General features: G+C 46.7%; 1 protein-coding gene across 1 annotated transcript in view; it reads right to left on the bottom strand.

Moving 5' to 3' along the window:
- Window positions 1-14,398, bottom strand: part of PSMD1 (proteasome 26S subunit, non-ATPase 1) — a 97,290-nt gene extending 82,892 nt beyond the window's left edge. The window contains exons 1-5 of the mRNA XM_031968152.1: window positions 14,276-14,398; window positions 4,905-4,948; window positions 4,060-4,133; window positions 3,780-3,949; window positions 1,097-1,302 (exon numbers count right to left, since the gene is read on the bottom strand). Of these exons, the coding sequence (XP_031824012.1) occupies window positions 1,097-1,302; window positions 3,780-3,949; window positions 4,060-4,133; window positions 4,905-4,948; window positions 14,276-14,291 (510 nt within the window). The 5' untranslated portion in view covers window positions 14,292-14,398. The remainder of the gene's footprint in view (window positions 1-1,096; window positions 1,303-3,779; window positions 3,950-4,059; window positions 4,134-4,904; window positions 4,949-14,275) is intronic.
- Between the last annotated feature and the right edge of the window lie 4,193 nt (window positions 14,399-18,591).

The raw sequence follows: 18,591 nt of genomic DNA on the forward strand, positions 1-18,591 counted from the left end.
TCCTCTAAGCTCAGGCTTCCCATGCTGGTCCTTGCACTCGGCTACAGGACCTCGGGTCACTCCTGATTCCCTTCAGTCTCAGGCCTCTTCTCCCAATGGAGGTACAGGACCCTGGCCTCCCCCCCAACACAGCAGACCCTGGCGCTAGGAGGGGTGCCGGCGGGGTCCAGGTTACACTACACAGGGTCCAAAAGAATGACTGAATTCTAGGGCCCAGGGATGGGACCACAAAGCCCTGTTAATAATTTCACAGGGGAAAGACTGCCCAGCCCTGCAGAGGTAAACACAGTGGGAATGGCGTCTGGCTAGGAAGGCCAGGCCAAAAAGCTCAGAGAGGAGCCCGGAAGGCACACAGAGCAGGGAAGCGTCAGCCACCAGGCCAATGTGGTCGAAGATCAAGTGCACAAATGATGAGACACTGCGCCAACTGTGGAGCTGGCTTCTTCTCAGGGAGACCCTGGCCAGAGGACAATCCCTGAGGGACAGAGGCTTAAGGCCTAGGACCAGGTCAGAGGCCACGGCCAGGGTGCTGACCTGTGTGCTGTCAGTCTAAGGCCACAAACGGCAAATGCTTCCAAAAATACAAATCCTCTGGTAGTAAAACCCAGCATCCTTAGGGATTTGCCATTCTTTCTCAAATACATCCCAAAGAACTTGTTCAATTCCACATTTATCCAGGGCCAGGGCTCTGCAGGACCACCTAGAAGCTGGGGACCTTCCCACCCTCTGCCATTGGGCTCTGGATGAAGCCTTGGCTCAGCCAGGGTTTCCCACCAAGTCCCCCAAAATGTAACGAAACCTTCATTGAGAGAAATGTCAACTGAACTTGGTGCTGGGGATCAGCGCCGTCACCAATCCAGGCTAAGCTGTCTGGCCAATTACGAGCTGACGGACCCACCACGCAAACCAAAACTGGCTCTTTAGCCCAGACCTACTGTGCAAAGTGGACCCCCCAAATGCCCCGTCCCCAAGCTTGTGGGGCCGTTCTAGGACAGCCCAACCAGGCGCAGGTCAGCGCAAGCCTCAGAGGGGCTGAGAATAAGCAGCTCTTCCCCTAGCCCAGCCCCCTTGTCCCCCACTGAGGACGGGGCCCTACCGACTGCAGGATGGTCTGCTCGAAGACGTCCAGCCGGCGGGTCTCCAGGGCGATGCCGACGGCCTGCTTGTACTTGTGGTCATCCAAACACCTCTGGAACATCTTGTTGACGATCCCCTCCAGCCTCTGGTCCACAGGCTTCCTCTCCCCCTCGGGCAGCTCGGCATTCTCCACACACTGCTTGGTGTAATGGTCGATGCACTTGGCTGGGGAGGAAGAGAACCATGTGACCAAGTGCCAGCGCTGCCTCTAAAGCACCTGGACTGGAGGGGGCTCCTGTGGGCAAGCCTCCACCACTGGCCATCGGCCTCCTCCGGACCCCACCCTGGGGGCACTAAGCAGAGCCATCCCACATGGGCCCGGGAGAAGCAGGAGGAGCAGAGGTCAGGAGCCAGAGGGAGCTGCCCTGCAGATTACAGCTCCATCCTGTCCGGCCAGGACTGAGACTGGGAGAGGGTGAAGACTTCCCCAGGGCACCTGCAAGATCAGGCCGAGGAGTGGCCATGGCTTCTGTGAGACAGGCCCCAACAGCTCTGGAGTAAAGAAGTGACTCTGGCAGCCGGGAGCAAGGAGGCCAATTCAGAGGCTCCTGCCATGGTCTGGGTGATGGAAGATGCAGAATGAGGGTGAAGACCCCAGAAGAAGTCCCAAGACTTGACAAAGGCTCCTGTGTGCAGGGAGGAGAGAGAAAGGATGCCCGAGACTGCTGAACTACCAGAGTAGCAGGGCTGCCAACAACCAGGGCCTAGGGCCAAGGTGAAGTTATCACGAGCTCCCGCTTTAGACAGTATAGAGCTGCGAGCTGGTGCAGCCCTCTGGGAAACAGAACAGAACAAGGCCCCAAAGCTACAAAACCGGGGCTGCCCTTTGAGCAAAAAGGACCCATGTGCAGAACCATATTCATGGCAGCTCTCTTTCTTACTGCGGAGACCAGGAAACTAAGGGAGTGCCCATAAGTTAGAGAATGACTGAAAAATGTGACAGAATATCATTGTCCCATAAGAAATGATGAGACGGTTTCAGAGAAACTGGGAAAATGTTTGTGAACTGATGCAGAGTAGGTGAGCAGTACTCAGTACTCAGAAGACAATGCCCAATGAGAAAGAACCTATGACCTAGCCCTGTCATGACCCACTAAAGGCTTTACGTGTTGGCACATGCCCAACACAGGCTTTTGTTCTCCCTGATTATAAAGAGGTATTGCCAAGGTTTTGTTTATCCTTTTTTTTCTTTCCCCCCCTTTTTTTTTTGAGGGAAAGGAGGTAGAAAAAAAAGGCACCTTAATTGAAAACAATTTTTAATTAAAAAAAAAAAAAGTCCAACAGAAAACACCTGGAGTTTGAGAGAGAGAAAAGGCCTGCATGTGCAAATGCACAAGTCATTTGCACAGAAATCACAATGAAAGCACCGAGAGAGAAGCAAGAGGAAAAAAAGTCCTAGACCAGGTACTGGGGTCCAGTCTACCTTGGAGAGGAGGGAGATGATGACCCAGCAAAGGAGATGGAAAAGTGGCTAGACAGACAAGAGTACTGGGAGTGGTGGAGGGACCTGTGGGAGGCCGGGCTGTCTACAACAAGGTGGGAGAAGCCAGGGCCATGTCTCTTTGCAATGAAATCAAAGAACCAGAAGTCTGGGAAAGGCTGTCTGACTCAGCAACTAAGACTCTCTGGAGTCTTAGCAACATGGGAAGAAACATTTTAGTGGAGGGCCCGGGCTAGAAGCCAGATTCCAAGGGCTGTAAAGAAACTGGGAGGGGAAAAAAAATCAAAGCAGGGAGTGTAGGTGATGTTGCCAGTGTCTAGAGAACATTGGAGAATTCATATAAACTAAGTTACGTGTGGAAATTAGTCTCGCTACTTCAATCATATAGCAATTTTAACAAAATACAACATAAGACTTGTTCTGTTTGGCCCGAGGCAGAAGGTGTAAATGACAGGATGGGTGGAAGCTATATAAGGAAGTACTTTTAAGTTAATAATAGAAAAAACTTCCTACTAATGAGAGTTATACTAAATTGGGATGAATGGTCTGCCCCATCCCAAGCAAAGGCCACTCGAGTTACCTTCTGGGGTGCTACAGAGACGGATGTGTTTCTCTCCCCCTGAGACTTACCCCAGACTGGCAAAGGTGGATAATAAATAAACTTTCTTTTTAACAATAAATTTGTGGGATTATCCTGTTTGATTACCTGTTATGTTATCCAACAGACCAAACTACAAAGGACTTTTATCCATTTCAGAAAATTAAATCATCCTTTGGTGGTAAAATCCTACCATCATTTAGATACTCAAATGAATGGACTCTGAACACAATTTCAAAAGAGAAAATTCTATTTTCCACGATTTTCTGGTTTGTTTCTATGGCTCTATCCTAGTACAATTTGAAGCAAAAGTGTTCTGATGTGTATTCCCAGATTTATCCTTATATTGATGGTGATGCTGCTTATGATTAAAGAACCGAAATAGTAAAACAAGGTATTGGAGGGAAGCTCTGAAACTCTGACTGATGCAAATGAAATATAGAAAGTATTTGAATTTCCACACTTCCCTCAGGAAAGAACACCTCTCCCTCCCTCAGAAAAGATGGGTGCTGTGTTTACTCCAACTCCCTGTACTCAATAATGGAACATTCTCAAGATAACAAAGTAGAGGAGAGTATCAACATCAGAGAACAGGTCGGTCACCTATAATGGTCTCCACGTATTCGGAATTGTCATTGACATTGAAGAGATCGCCTGCTCCCAGGGCGTAGTTCAGAGACTCCTCGAAAGCGCCTAGGTGATAGAACACTTTGGATGCCACAAGGGCAGCAAAGTGCCGGCTCCGAAAACCTTCATCTTCATACAAGACTTCTCTGAAAGAAACGCAAAAGCAGGGAGGCCACGTTAGAAAGCACAAGAGACAGTGCCGCACGCCCACCACCGGCCCAAGGTACCCTCCACCAGAAACGAGGGGACAGCTTACATCTTGTCCACAGACTCCGAAATTTCTGCCCAGAAGTCATTGACCACTGCATTCAGTTTCTGTAGCGCGAACTCCTGGAGAAGAAAATTAGACCGATGTTCAATTCCGGACACAGTCATCGCCCTTTTGTTTTGGTTTAAGAAATGCCACCCAATAGTGCTGGGTCTAAATATTCCATAAGCCAGAACAGGCTGGACAACTACAAGCCCCTGGTTGTCTTCTCTCAAATCTCCCCATTTCTTTCCCCTTTTTGATTCTCTACAGCTAGAAAGGGTCCCCTTGGGGGAAATCTGGCCAGCAGGACTGCTCAATGCTGCTTCTTCCTAAAGGGAATTGGGATTTGCATGGCCAGAAACTGGGCAAGTGGCATTAAGAGCCCTTAGCTGAGTGTGCTCTAATTGCACAAAGGCCAGTTTTAACAATTGCCAAATTTTCATCAAATTCAATTCAAGGACCATTTAGGAAGCAGCTTAGTATAAAATCCTGGCTCACCAGGTCCTGGGGCTACAAAGATTAAAGAGGAGTTTAAAATCTAGTGGCAAGGGGGGTGCAACTGGGAGACCTGCACGCAAATGAAGTATGTCTGAACATGATGTTTAACCAATAAATAATTTTTTTTCCCTTAATGCTCCTAAAGAAACTGGCTTCTCTCCAAGCACTATCTGAAGTTTGCTTTTTCCTTGGCTTTGAATGACTCCAGAGGAGATGTTTCCTTTCCTCTAAGGTCAATGGACAGTGGGAGAAGCTGCAATGAGAGAAGGCTGCAGCTGGACTTGGACCTGGACTTTCAACTCGAAGCTCCCCTCTTCATTACTGAGCTCAAGAAAGAACAAGAACTGACCTACCTTAAGCTGTGGTTCATCTTCATCCAGAAGAGAAATAATTCCAGCTGCAAAACAGAAGATTGTTGTGGTTATGAGCCTGAAGTTCATTAAAACAGGAAGAATGCTTGACCAGAAATATGAGGCCCGGGACTCCCAGGCAGTGGAGCAAAGGTGGCCTCTCTCCCAGAGCACAGCCTCCAGGCCCTTGGCCATCTTGGATGCCTGTTCCTAGATACTCTCCGGCCTCCCCCTGCCCTCCAGAGAGGTCAGAACCGAACACTCAGGTGGGGTCCAAGCAGTGCAGCAGATGCCTACCTCTGTGCAGCTCTGCCCCCAGACTTCAATGGTTCGCCTTACTGGACTTGGAGGCCACCGAACCCCCCAGATCTTTGCTATCTAACCTTGCCTTCTCCATCTTACACTTTCCGTGTTAGTTGTTTGTATCCAAGAATAAGATTTCACATTTGTCCCTCATTGATTTCACTGTATTAGATTTAGCCCAATGCTAAATCACAGGTCCTGGGTTTGATGATCTTGGACATGTCACTTAAGGACCCTGAGCCTCAGTTTCCTGATTTGTGAGATGAGAAAGGTTGGCCTAGACAGCTCACAAAACATTTCCCGCCTCTAAATTGATGCTTGCATATCACAGTATCATTTTTTAATGACATAAATGAAGCATAAGAAATACATAAAGACCTCTAAAAGGGATTTCAAAACAAAATCAGCAGAACCTGAACTCTCTGAGCTCCAATTACAATGATGTTTTTAAAAGAGAAGGGAAAAATATTAGTGAACAGTGATGGAACTTTAAGTTATCCTGGAAGGCCAAAAAGAAAAACCAGAACCAAGAAGGGTCTATGTTCATGAACTTGATCCTGCCTGGCTCCCAGCAGCAGAGCTGGGAGGCCCCAATTTACACACGAAATAGCCAAGGCCCCAATAACTCGGTGGCTTTGCCCAAAGTCCCACAGGTGAGCCATGTCAGTAGTAGAGTTGCAGGCAGCTCCTCCGGCTCCAGCGCCAGCCCTCTTCACCCAACTCCAATTCCACTCTGCTCTGTTTGGCTTTTCCAGCCCTTCCCCATGTGCTTCACATCACGCTCCAGACAGAAACAGTCCCTTCCCCATCCCTCTAAACTAAATGGCTATCTACTGTGGACACTGCTTTCTGTCTGAAAGGAGCTCCTGGAGGGAAAGGACGGCTCCATGCTACTCTGTTTCCTCAGCACTTAGCACCCGGCACATCATGAATAAATGCTCGCTACAGGCTACAATTTTGTTGTGGGTTTTTTTTTGTAAAGAGAATTGTTTGTTCACTTGGAATCAATTAACATGAATATGATTCTTGCTACTTACCAACAGCTTAGATCTACTTTTTTTCCAGCAGAGTCAACTCAATAAAGCAGAAATTGGAGTTGCTCCCAATAATTTGCTCAGCTCAGGCTCTGCTCAGAATTCAGGGACAGGCTAGGTCTCCTCTGGTGGCCAGAGCCTCATGTCGAAGGTTTAAAAGACAATGTTTGTCTAAAAAAGAGCCCTGACGGGATCCTGTCTAAGAGATCGTCCCCACCAGGAAAAACTATTGCCAGACAATAGGAGGAGAACAAAGCCTGGCCCTGGTTCCAGAAGCTCTGGGGTTGGACTTGAGTGGAGCTGACCACAGGGGTTAGTGCTCCAGGACTCTCCTCCCAGCAGCATCAGAAACAACACACTCCCCCCCAAAGACCAGGCAAGAGGAACTAAGGGAAGCCCAATGAGAATATCCAAAACTTCTTGCCGGGCACAATCAGCCCCTTGTCCTGTCAGACAGACATGACTAGAAGAAGAAATGAGGGTCTGCTTAGGCTCAAGGACCAGAACACCGAGATCAGCTGAGGGGTCAGAAGAGTTCACACAGACTTACAGCCAAGAAGGCTACTGCTCAGGCGGCAGAGGGACCAGTTCCCACAGACCTATTCCAGACAAGACAATGAATGAGAATCCAATGAGAAACACTAGAGATTTTACCCATCACAGAGCAACATGAGAAGTCAGCCAGAAGCCCAACAAGCGACCGACCCCGGTGTACAATCAGAGGACATAGGCAGCTGCCCGGGGACAAGAGCCAGAGTCTGGAGACTCTCCTGAGATGCCAAAATGCTTAGGATCTTAAAGAAATAACAGGACCTAAGTCTGGGGGGAGTTTATCCCAAAGAGATGGAGTGGGACAGGAAGCAGGTTCTCGCATCCTCCTCTAAAAGTTCATTAAAGGGGTAGAGCCATGTTCTGGCACAGAGCCCCAAAGGAGAACTAAACCAAAGAGATAAATGAAGACAAAAAAGATAAAATGGATGTTCCACAAAGACTATGGCACACAGTAAACACTTAACAAATGTTTAGTGCCTACTGACACATGAAAATCTAGATGAAATGAAGCAAGAGATAGGCCTAGAAATAGATTAACTGGCTTAGAACAAAAAGTGCTAAAATTTATTCAAGCAATGAATTCTGAAAATGTGAATGGACCAAAGAGAAATTAATGATTTCATTTAAGTAAAAAATGTTAAAACTAAATTAAAAGGTTGGGGGGGAAAGAACATGCCAGATCTTAAAAACAACAGATCTGGAAATCAGCTCAAGGACAGAGAATTCAGGGATTGGACTCCCTGAAAACTATAATTTTTGTAAAAGACTGGGCACTACATTAAAGAACTCATAAACGAGAATTCCTACATCTACCAGAACCAGAGGGCGAAGTAAAGGTAGAAATAACCACCAATTATCACCTGAAAGAAATCCCCAAAGGAAAAATTCCCAAAAAGTCATAGACAAAATTCCTTGCTCCACTGCCAAAGAAAAATGCGGCAAGGATCCAGAAAGAAGTTCAAGTATAAAGGGACATGCTGTGTAGTTAGGATCAGAGAACACCTGGCAGCTTCACTGTAAATGACAGAATGCAAATGAGACAGGCTTAAAACCAGCAATCACTTACACTCTGCATAGAATATAATTCTATATAAGCAAATTAAAATTCTTTGCAGCATCTCCAATAGAAAAAAACAGGCATTCTGAAATACAGCACTCCAGAGAAACCTAGGAAGTTGTCTGATGATGTAGTGCTAATATTCAAATAGGTCCCTCCAGATTCATAAGACTTTCAAAGGGTACAGAAAGGATTATCTAAGACAAATTTTGGGGGGAGAAGAATGGGAGAGAGGCTGGTTCCCTTCTCATGATCTGAAAGAAAAGGGAAGCTGAGTCAAAATTCTCTAGTGTAGAACAGGGATAAAAGGGGCAGAACTTGCAAAATGGTATATGATAAGAGTACACAAACATGGAAGAGGAGAATAGCCAGCAGGAGAACTCTGAAAACTCCAACTCTCTCTCTCTCTGTCTCTCTCTCTCTCTCTCACACACACACACACACACACACATACACACACACACACACACACACACACACTCTTTTAATACAGAACTATTTCACACACTCAAGAGCCAGGGTAAGAGGTAGCATTTTTCCATTATCTCCTCCACAGTAAGAATGTCAGACTGATTTCTAAATTAGAAAGCCAAGAAAAAGTCACAGGGAAGTGATTTTTTCTCAGCTCAGGGAAGCTTGGAAAGTGGACACTGGGACAGAGGCTGGCCAGTACTGTGGCACAGCAGCAATATTCTAACACCCAGGAATAGTAGGGAAACTGAATGTCAAGGAGGACAGAGATCCTGGGGGAGTGGCAATAGGTGCCATCTGGCAATGTCACCAAGTACCCAGTGCCAGGGCAGAGAAAGAAACAAAGCTGAAGCCCTGAATCTAAAAGTAGAATGATACTCAGGCCTAACTTTCAGCCCAGACCATCAGCCAACAGTAAATAAACAAGGCAAGACTCTTAGACCACAGGGGAGCCAGCAGTTTAGTCTCTCTGAACTGACAGAATCTCCCGATAGAGCCTTATCAGGAGTCTACTGAAATTCAACACAAGCCAACAGGCCCAAATCTGGGTCAGAAATTGGCAGTGCAGGTATTGCACTGAACAGACCTCTTCCCAATCATGGTACTATGAAAGCCTGAAGTCCCCGCCTCCAACCCAATTGTTATTAAAATAGCAGAAGGAAATCAAAGGACATATGCTCAGGCTAGATATCTCCGTCCACTAAAATAAATAAGAAATTTTTAAAAATTGAATACATCCTGACACTAATGTCCAAAATCAAGACAAAGGCTGAAAAAAATGAGCAAACAAAAAAAAAGAACCTGATCATAAAGAGTTACTATGATGGCAAGGAAACTCAAGATACAAATACAGAAGTTTTCAATTGTCACTTGAAAACATCTATAAGCAAAATCTCAAAAAAAAAAAAAAAAAGTCAGATTGGTTACCTGTCCAACAAGAATTCTAAAAATATTAAAAGATATGTGGCAAATACCATCTACTATCTAAATTTAGCATCTAAATCTAAAAAAAATTTTTAAGTTAAATGAATTATAAGTGGAAATAGTAGTAATACATAGTAGGACTTTAATCTTCCCCTCTTAGAATTAGATAAATCTAACCAAAAAATAAAGAAAAAAGTAATTAAGGACGTGAATAAAATTTTGTACAAGATAAAAACAACAAATATCTCGAAAGAATTGAATGGAAATAGAAAGAAATACACTTTTTCTTGGCAGTACATGGTATCTTTACAAAGACTGACCACTGACCATATATATAGCACAAAAATTTTTAAAGCTAAAAGCAGAAATATTAAATGCTTTCTTTACATATCAGAATGCAATAAAAATAATATTTTAAAAAGGATCATGGAAACATAAAATAAAAGTAATTGCAGACTAAACAACCTAATCTTAAAGAATGTATGGGTTAAAGAACAAATAACAGAAATTTCATTAAAATTTCATTAAAGAGAATTACAATTAACAAAAGAACATATCAAACCTTACAGGCTATAGCAAAAGCAGTAATTAAAGGAAAATTTATACCTGTAAGTGCTTATATTAATAAAAAAGAGAAAGAACAGACCAATGAATTTGGTAAGAAATTTAAAAACAGAAAAAGCACAAATTAAAAATCCCCAATTAAACACTAAAATAGTATTCCTAAAAGTAAAAATGAAATCAATAAAATGGAGAATAAGAAAACCATTGAATTAATAAATAAAATTAGGAATTGGTATTATGAAAAAAAGGCGATAAAATAAACCGTTGGTTAATATGATTTTTTGAAAGGCAAGAAAATTAAATTACTAGTATCAAAAATGAAAAAGGGTAAATAAAGATGAAATCATAGCAATTGTAAAGTTATTTTGCCCAGTTAAATGTCAATAATTTTTTATTTTCAAAACATATGCACAAATAATTTGACAACACTAACCCTTGCACAACCTTGTATTTCAGATTTTCTCCTTCTCTCCACCCCCCATCCGCTAGATGGCAAGCAATCGAATATATGTTAAACATGTTAAAATATGTTAAATCCAGTATATATAAACATTTATACAATTCTCTTGCTGCACAAGAAAAATCAGATAAAAAAAAAAGGAAATGAGTAAGAAAAAAAAAAGGCAAGTGAACAACAACAAAAAGAGTGAGAATGTTATGTTGTGATCCACATTCAGTTCCTATAGTCCTCTCTCTGGATGTAGATGGTTCTCTTCACACAAGATCACTGGAGATAAATGATGATAAATTTAACAACTGAAATGGAATATTTATAAAAGTATACACTGCCCACCCAGATTAGCAAAAGTAGAAATAGAAAAACAAATTTAATATACTATAAATGAGTTTTCTAAGAAAAAAAAAAACACCAGGATCAGACAGATGTAGAAATGAATGTTATCAAACATTTAAGAATCAACTAATTCCAATATTAAATTATCTAAAAGGCAATTAAATTAAAAGGCAAAGAAGTTCTACCAAACTACTTTTATGAAACAATGTTACTTAAAACTAAACCAGAAAAAATATTAACAGAAAAAAGAAAATTATAGATTAATTTTATTCATGAACATGGATATATAAAAAAAAAAAAAAAAAAAGAAGGAAAGTGGCTTAGCAGTACCAGTAAAAAACCTGGAAGGGAAAGATCCTCCTTTCTGGCCCCAAAAAAGAAACAATTGCTATTTCTAGTCTCTTTGAGCCAATCAGGAATCAGGATTGGAGTAGGACTTGGCCTGGGAACTATTTTTGGCCAATCAATGAGAGAGTCAGTGATTTAGGTTTAAAGCCTGATCCTAGCCCATAAACCCCAAGATATCTTGCAAAGTTTCAGGGATCAAAATTTACTTCTCTTAGGGCAAAGCACCTGCAGATGGGGGATGGGGGGGGGTGGGAGTCTGGCAACACCTGAATCGCCTTCTCAACTGAATTGGTTTGTGATAATAAAAATAATAAAAAAATTCAGAGGAACAAAAAGTCAAGAATATTAAGAGAATCAAAAAAAAAATTTTTAAATGAAGGAAAGTGGTCTAGCAGTACCAGATCTCAAACTATCCTACAAAACTGTCATCAGCAAATTAATTTGATATCGGTTAATCAATGGAATGGAATATGTAGGAGCAAATGAGCACAGTAATTCCAGTTATTGGGGCAAGAACTCACACACTGATTAAAGTAAATTAGTGGAGCATGGAAGAAATTATCTGTCGAGATGGCAAACAAAAAAAACAAAGAGGTTCACTGAATGCAAAATGGATAATTTGATAACATAAAAAGTTTTTGCATAAACAAAACCAAAATTGCTAATTAGAAGAAAAGCAGAAAACAGAAAAGAAAAATCTTTGCAACAAGTTTTGAAGGGTGTCATAAAGCTCTCATTTCTAAAATATATTAAGAAGGGAAGCAAATGAATAAGAATAAGAGTCCTTCCCCAATTGATAAATGGTCAAAAGAAATGAACAGGCAGTTTTCAGAGGGAAAAAAACCAAACTCATCAGTAGTCAGTAAAAAAAAAAAATGCTCTAAATAATAGAGAAATGTAAATTAAAGAATCTCTGAAGTATTACCCGATATCCATCCAATTGGCTAATATGAAAGTAAAGGAAAATGATAAATGCTGGAGGGGATGTGGGAAAATAGGGACAGTAAATGCATTATTGATGAAACTATAAGCTGATCATTTATACTGAAGACCAATTTGAGAATTATGCCCAAAAGACTATTGATGTAACTGTTCCTATCCCTTAAGCCTGAAATTCTACAACTACATCTATATTCCCAAGAGATCAAAGAAAGAAGAAAAGACCCTATAATGTGCAAAAATATTTATAGTAACTCTTTTAGTGATGACAAAGAATGTGAAAACAAAAGGACACTCATCAACTGGGGAATGGCTAAACAAGCTACAGTATATGAAGGTGATGAACATTACTGTGTAAGGAATGAGCAAAGTGATGACTTCAGAGAAACCTGAGAAGACTTCGAGGAACTGATGCAAGGTGAAGTGAGCAAACCCAGAAAACCAGTAACAGCAATATGGTATCGATACTCAACTTTAAAAACGCAGTAATTCTAGGAACAGTGATGTTCAGTTCTGAAGGACTCATGTTGAAAAACGTTCCAGAGACAGCTGGGGGTCTCAGACCACAAATGGACATATCTTCCCCCTCTTTCTTTTTCTTGGGGGGAATGGGGAGATTAGGGGAACACAGGTAATGTAAATGTGTTTTGTGCGATTTCCTCTTTGTAATAGGTTTTGTATTTTGCTTTCTTTTCAATGGATGGGAAAAAACAATGTGAAGCTAAAAACAAAATAAAATTGAATTTTAAAATATATGTATAGAATTACATTAAAAATTAGGGCATAGGGATAAGGGAATGTAATTGAGGAAGGAATGTAAAAGAGGGAATAATCACAGAAAAATCAAATTTCCTAGTCCAGAATGAGGAATTAAAAGAGAAAAGAAAAAAAGAAGAGTGAAGAACTGGAACCTGATGAGGGAAGGATTGCCTTAAATCATCTCAGACAACTAGACCTGAACAAATCACAGTATTTGTATTTAACAGTGGTAAGCGATGAAAAAGGAGGCAACTTCAAAGAATCCTGGGTATTAGGAAGTGATACATAATGAAGTAAACAGAACTAGGAAAATTTACACCAAAGACAAGATTGTAAAGAAAAACAACTTTGAAAGATTTCGGAATTACGGTCAATGTGATCCGGAGCCCCGAGTCACAGGGCCTGTGACGCATGCAGCAGGCCGGTGCCCAGCTCCCACCGGAGGGGCCAGAGGGAGGATGGCCAGAGACGGCCCTTTCAGGCCAGGGTGTCTCGCTTGCTTGCACTTCTCTATCCACTTTTGACTGGGAGGAGAGGGTCCTGAACATCAGCGGTACCTCAAGCGCAGCGGAGGATGATGGAAAGGAAACACAGACAGGACTTTTTTTAAAAGTATCTCCTAAAATACACCGCACGCTTTTATTGGGAAAAAAGCAAAAAGCAAGGGACCAAATGCTTCCTGATGTCCTTTCTCTGGTCCGCTGCACCCGGCCATCCCCGCTGGACAGGTGACCGGCCACCCAACAACAGGCCGGGGCACAAAAGGTCCAGGGAAGAAGGTAAAACAGATCAGAAATGAAAGGGGGGGGGGGGGGGGGGGGGGGGGGGGGGGGGGGGGGGGAGGGGCATCCTTCAGAGCCCCGCCCCCAATGCTATCCAGCTCCCTCCTTGGGAACGGACCCCCAGCTTTGGGACAAAGAGGGACCTTCCGCGGCCTGGTGACTCGTGTCCCGAGTGCGCGGAAAAGGGAAGGCAATGGGCACAAGGAACTCTGGGACTCGGTTTGCCCTCAGAGCTGCCGGGAAGGAGACCCTTCCGCTCCTGTGGAAACGGAGGCAGGGTCGCACCTCAGTTTCCCACAATGTCTTTTCTCCTTCGGTCTGGGGGACTTGCGCTTATTTCCAAGAAATGAGGCCGGGCAGCACCGAGGCCCCGGGTCCTGCTCTGAGTCCGCCTGCCAGGAGCCTCAGTTTCTCCCTCTGTGAAGCCAGCACTGCGACCCTCCCCACTAGTAGTGCTCGCCCCCTCCCCTCCCCGAGTCCGTCCTTCTCCGCCGGGTCCCTGCCCTCGAGCGGGGGCCACAGCTGGGGCGAAGGCGAGGAGGGCCCCGCACCGGGTCGGGCAGGCCCGGGTCGGGGTCCCGCCCGTGGGGCCGCGGGGCGCTACCTGCCTCAGCAGAGGGAGTTTCCTCCGATGGGAGGCCCCCGGGAGCGCCCCCCAATGACAGAGGAAGAAACCGAGTCCGCGGAAGCCTCGTGCGGGCCCGGAGGGGTCAGAGAGGAGAAGCTCCTCGCACGGAGCCGGGGGGGAAGGCGGGGGGTCCGGGCCGGACAGAGGCGCGCAGGCGGGAGCGCAGAGACGGGCCGGGCCTGACTCAGCGCGATAGGCGCCCGCGCCGGGCCGCACTCACCGGCCGAGGTGATCATGGCGGCGGCGCTACTCAGTCCGCCGCGCGTCGCCGGGGGGTGGGGTCGGGGTCGTCGGGATCAGAGGGCTCGGGGTCGCCGGGGTCGCCGCTGCCGCCGCTGCCGCCGCTGCCGTCGCTGCCGCCGCTCCCGCCTCAGCCGCCCCGGCCTGACTGACGGAGCGAGGCCACCGGCAGGGAGGACCCCACGCTCTTAGAGCTGGCCACCACGAAGCCTGACGCCTCGCGCCCCCTCTCCACGGCCCCCACTCCGTCCCGCCCCCGCCGCCCGCGCCCGACCCCCTAGAAGAGACGCGGGCCCCTCCGCGCGGCCACGCCGCCTCAGCTCGGGCTCGTTTTCGGAAGCGACCCGAGTCCTACAGTCAGGCGGCAGGCAGGACAGCCTGAGGGCGAGGACCCCCGCCGGTCCAGGCTGGTGCCTTGTCATGGCCCGATTCTTGGCGAATGGGCGAGGTGGGCGCCCCCTGCAGACCCGGCGGTCTCCCCGCACCTCCAACGTGAGTCACTGAATGGGAGGAGCCCAGAGACCTCAGGCCCCAACTCTTCCCTCCGCCACCTGTCACAGGGCAAACTGAGGCCCAGAATCACACTGGGATCCTAGACCTGGGGCTGCAAAAGGCCTCACGTTACAGAAGAGGAAACTGGGCTCAGAAGGCACTCCTGGGCTGCAGAGCTGGACACGAAGGGACACGGCTGGCCCTGCCCCGTCAGGGACATCTTCTTCCCCCCACATGGGACCCCCGGGCGCTGAGAGCCGGGAGGGGCCTCACCCAGGAGCATCCCCCCGGAGCATTCTCCTGGCTGAAGCTCCCCACCCCTGGGCCGGAGCATCCCCTGAGCATTCCCCGCCCAAGGCATCCCTCCCCAGGGCCGGAGCATCCCCGAGCACCCTGGGGCCGGAGCATCCCCCTGCCCGAGCATCCCTCCCCCAGGGCCGGAGCATCCCCGGAGCATCCCCCCCCCGCCCGAAGCATCCCCTCCCCCCAGGGCCGGAGCATCCCCCGAGGGCCAGAGCATCCCCCCGGGGCCAGAGCATCCCCCCGGGGCCAGAGCAGCGCTGGTCTGCCCGGACTCCCTCTCTGGCAAGGGTCCAGAGCCGGGAAGCCGCAACCAGCCCCTTCCTGCCTCAGTTTCCCTGCCTGTCTTCCTGGGTCCCTCTCACCGCCCCGCCTCTGGCAGAGCCGCGGCTTTGTACCCACTACGGAGGCTCCGTCCCACAGAGGACGCAGAGCGCAGCCCGGGGCATATTTCCCTCCCGGCCGGCTCCTCCCACACCGCGCTCCGGGGTGGAAAGGTCCCCCTCGGGCCCTGTCCCGTAAATGGCTCCAGCAGTGGTTCTGGTTGGCCTTGATGCAAGGAGCCGGGGGCAGCCCCGAGGAAGAAAAGCCTGGCTATCTGATGGGAGCCCTGACCCCTGCCTCCCCGGGGACCTCTCTCCTGGGAGGACGGCGACCCCTCCGGTTCTCCCTGGTTGCCAGAAAGCGGGACACTCCCCTCCAGGAGCAGTGTTGCGGCCACCCCTGGGCGCTCCGTCGGGCCTCGGCCGTGGCCAGCCAGTTCTAGTGGTGGTTCAGGCTGGGAGCGCCTGGCTCTGTCTCCCGGCCGACTCTGCCCACTTTGGTGCCCTTAGAGCCCATTTGATCAGAGGGGCAGACGGGTACATTTGGGCCGCTGCACGTGGGCTTATTCAGCTGGACGCGGGTCACTCCTCGAGGAGGACGGAAGCCCCTTGAGGGCAGGGACCTCATTCATGTTGTCCTGCTCCCGTGCCTGAGGGGGCACATAGTAGGTGCTTCAAATAGGGTTGTTGAAAGGAAGGGCCTAGAGTCAATCAGTACACTGTGTTCCAGGCTTGCGCCAACTAAAGAGGCTGCAGAAGGGGCAAACACCCCACCTGAGGGCAACAACAGGACAGAACAATCCCCGAGCCCTCCCCTCCCCCGCTTCTGCTCCGCTCTGATTCCAGAGATCTGGGGCCCAGCGTCTCACACGGGGTTCCCACCCCATAGACGGTCTCCTAACTGAATGGCAGGGGATGAAACCGTGACTCACTGTCAGTAAATGCCCGGTTTGTACAGCCTGTTTTATAGACCTGAGCTCATGTAAAACCTTCTCAGGCACAAAAGGGGTCATGGGTGGAAAACGCTGAAGAAGGCCTGGTCCAGGGAGTGCTCAGTGAGGAAACTCCTTCCCACAGAAGCTCTGCAGCTCCCACAACGGATCTCCTTGGAGGGCTGCCTAGAAGGTCACTGGGAGGTGTGCGGGAGCCATTTAACCTTGAATGGGTTTTCCTCATCTGTTAAAGGGGAGTGTGTGCTAGAAGGCATCTGAGGGCACTTCTGGCTCCCCCTTCCCATCCCTCGACTCTGGCATGTCCCTGGGCTCTGCCCCAGGTCCAGAATTCTTTCTCCTCTCCCCTTCCCTCCATCTCACCTCTTGGAAGAAGCCTTTCCCAAATCCTTTCACTGCTGGGGATTTCCCTGGGCCCATGAGCCCCAAAGTATAGCCTGCCTTTATTGCTTATTTGTACAATGTTTGCATGTGAGGAGAGGGGTGTGTGTGTGTGTGAGTATATGAGTGTGTATGTGTGTGTCTGTGTGTGTGTTTGTGTGTATGTGTGTGTCTGTGTGAGTCTGAGTGTGTGTGAGTGTGAGTGAGTGTATGTGAATGTGTGTGTGTGTGTGTGAGTGTGAATGTGTGAGTGTATATGTGTGTGAGTGTGTGTGTCTGAGTGTGAGTGTGTGTGTGTGAATGTGTGTGAGTGTATGTGTGAGAGTGTATATGTGTAAGTGAGTGTGTGTGTGAGTGTGAATGTATATGTGTGTGTGTGTGTGTGGTATTGTTGTTGTTCCCAAAACTTAGCATTGTGTCTGGTACATAATTGGGACTAAATAAATATCAATATAAACAATAAATATTTATTAAGTTACCTGTGGTTCCAGACTTGCTGTATAGAGGCAAAACATGTAAGAGCCACTATTGGACCTGGATCTTCTTGGCTTTGAAATTGGCTCTCCACCCACTAAACTGCACTGCCACTCTTGCTCAAACAAATGATTAATAAATTTTAACAAGACAAAATAAGGTATTATCTGATTTTTATTAAATAAGTAGGTTCTTCCTTCATGTTGGAAAAAGTTAAACATTGATATAAAAAAAAAAAAAACAGAAAATAAACCAGAAAACAATGGCACCAGAGCTTCCTAGAAGACCCTCACCATCCCAGCCTGAGAACCACTGGGATGCTCTAGGAATGCTTCCCATTTTTAAAGATCTCCGAGATGGTCAACCTCAAAAAGGAAGCTCCTTCTGAGTGTAATAACCATCTCCTCCAGGGGAAAATGGGCACAGCAACCTTGGCGAATTTATTATTTTAGAAAAGACTCAAGGTTAGGAAAGTTGGGAGGAGGCCATTGGCTTTCATGAGTCAGGGAGGTGAACTGATGCTGAATTACTATTAGTCACCAAAGTCTCAAGTTCACCATTAGCCCCAGAAGGTAAGTGCTAATGAAAGTGTTCACCCTTTAATAAGATGAGGAATAGAAGCTCCAGAAAGTTCTAAGAGCAGCTGTGGCTCAGAAAGGGCAGAACCTAGACCCCATTGCTGAGCCTCAGATCAGCAGGAGTCTGGGAGATCTGGATCTTTATTCCCAGCCCAGTTTTCTGCCCATAAGAGGCACCCCAAGAGCAGCCACTGATGGCGTAAATTAAAAATGGCTTCTTTTCACAGAAAATACTGGAAATTATTGGGGAAGTGGAGAAGTGGGGAACTATGGGTATGGAATATTATGGACATTGTCAACCATGATCAATATCTCAATTAGTTTTGTTCAACTTCCCCCCTCTCCACACACATACACATCTTTGTTACAAGGGAAGGTTCGCTGGGGAAGGATGGGAGAAGTCTTATCTAGAAAGATTGATTTTTAAAAAGAATTTTAAACCAAAAAGAGAGAGAGAGAGAGATTGGAGCAGACAAGTCTCCCCTACTCAAGATGTAGATCAAGAGAAAAGAACGGAAAGAGCTCCCTAGAAATATCTACCCACCACCACCTCCTTGGCAATCTCAGAGACACCAATCATCCCCATTTAAAAATAAGATCCTGAAAACTCAGCCCCAAAGAAGAGTTGGATGATGCCCTCCATTTTTTGTAGAGGTAGAAGACTATAGTGTGCAATTCCCTGTGAAATGTCAAACATTTGATTATTTTTGCTGGATTTTTTGCCTTGTTTTCCCCCTCTGATAAGGAATGGCTCTTGAGGAGGGAGGAAGAATATATTGGGAAATAATAGAAATAGGG

The sequence above is a fragment of the Sarcophilus harrisii genome, chromosome 4 (assembly GCF_902635505.1).
Source record: "Sarcophilus harrisii chromosome 4, mSarHar1.11, whole genome shotgun sequence".
NCBI lineage: Eukaryota > Metazoa > Chordata > Mammalia > Dasyuromorphia > Dasyuridae > Sarcophilus > Sarcophilus harrisii.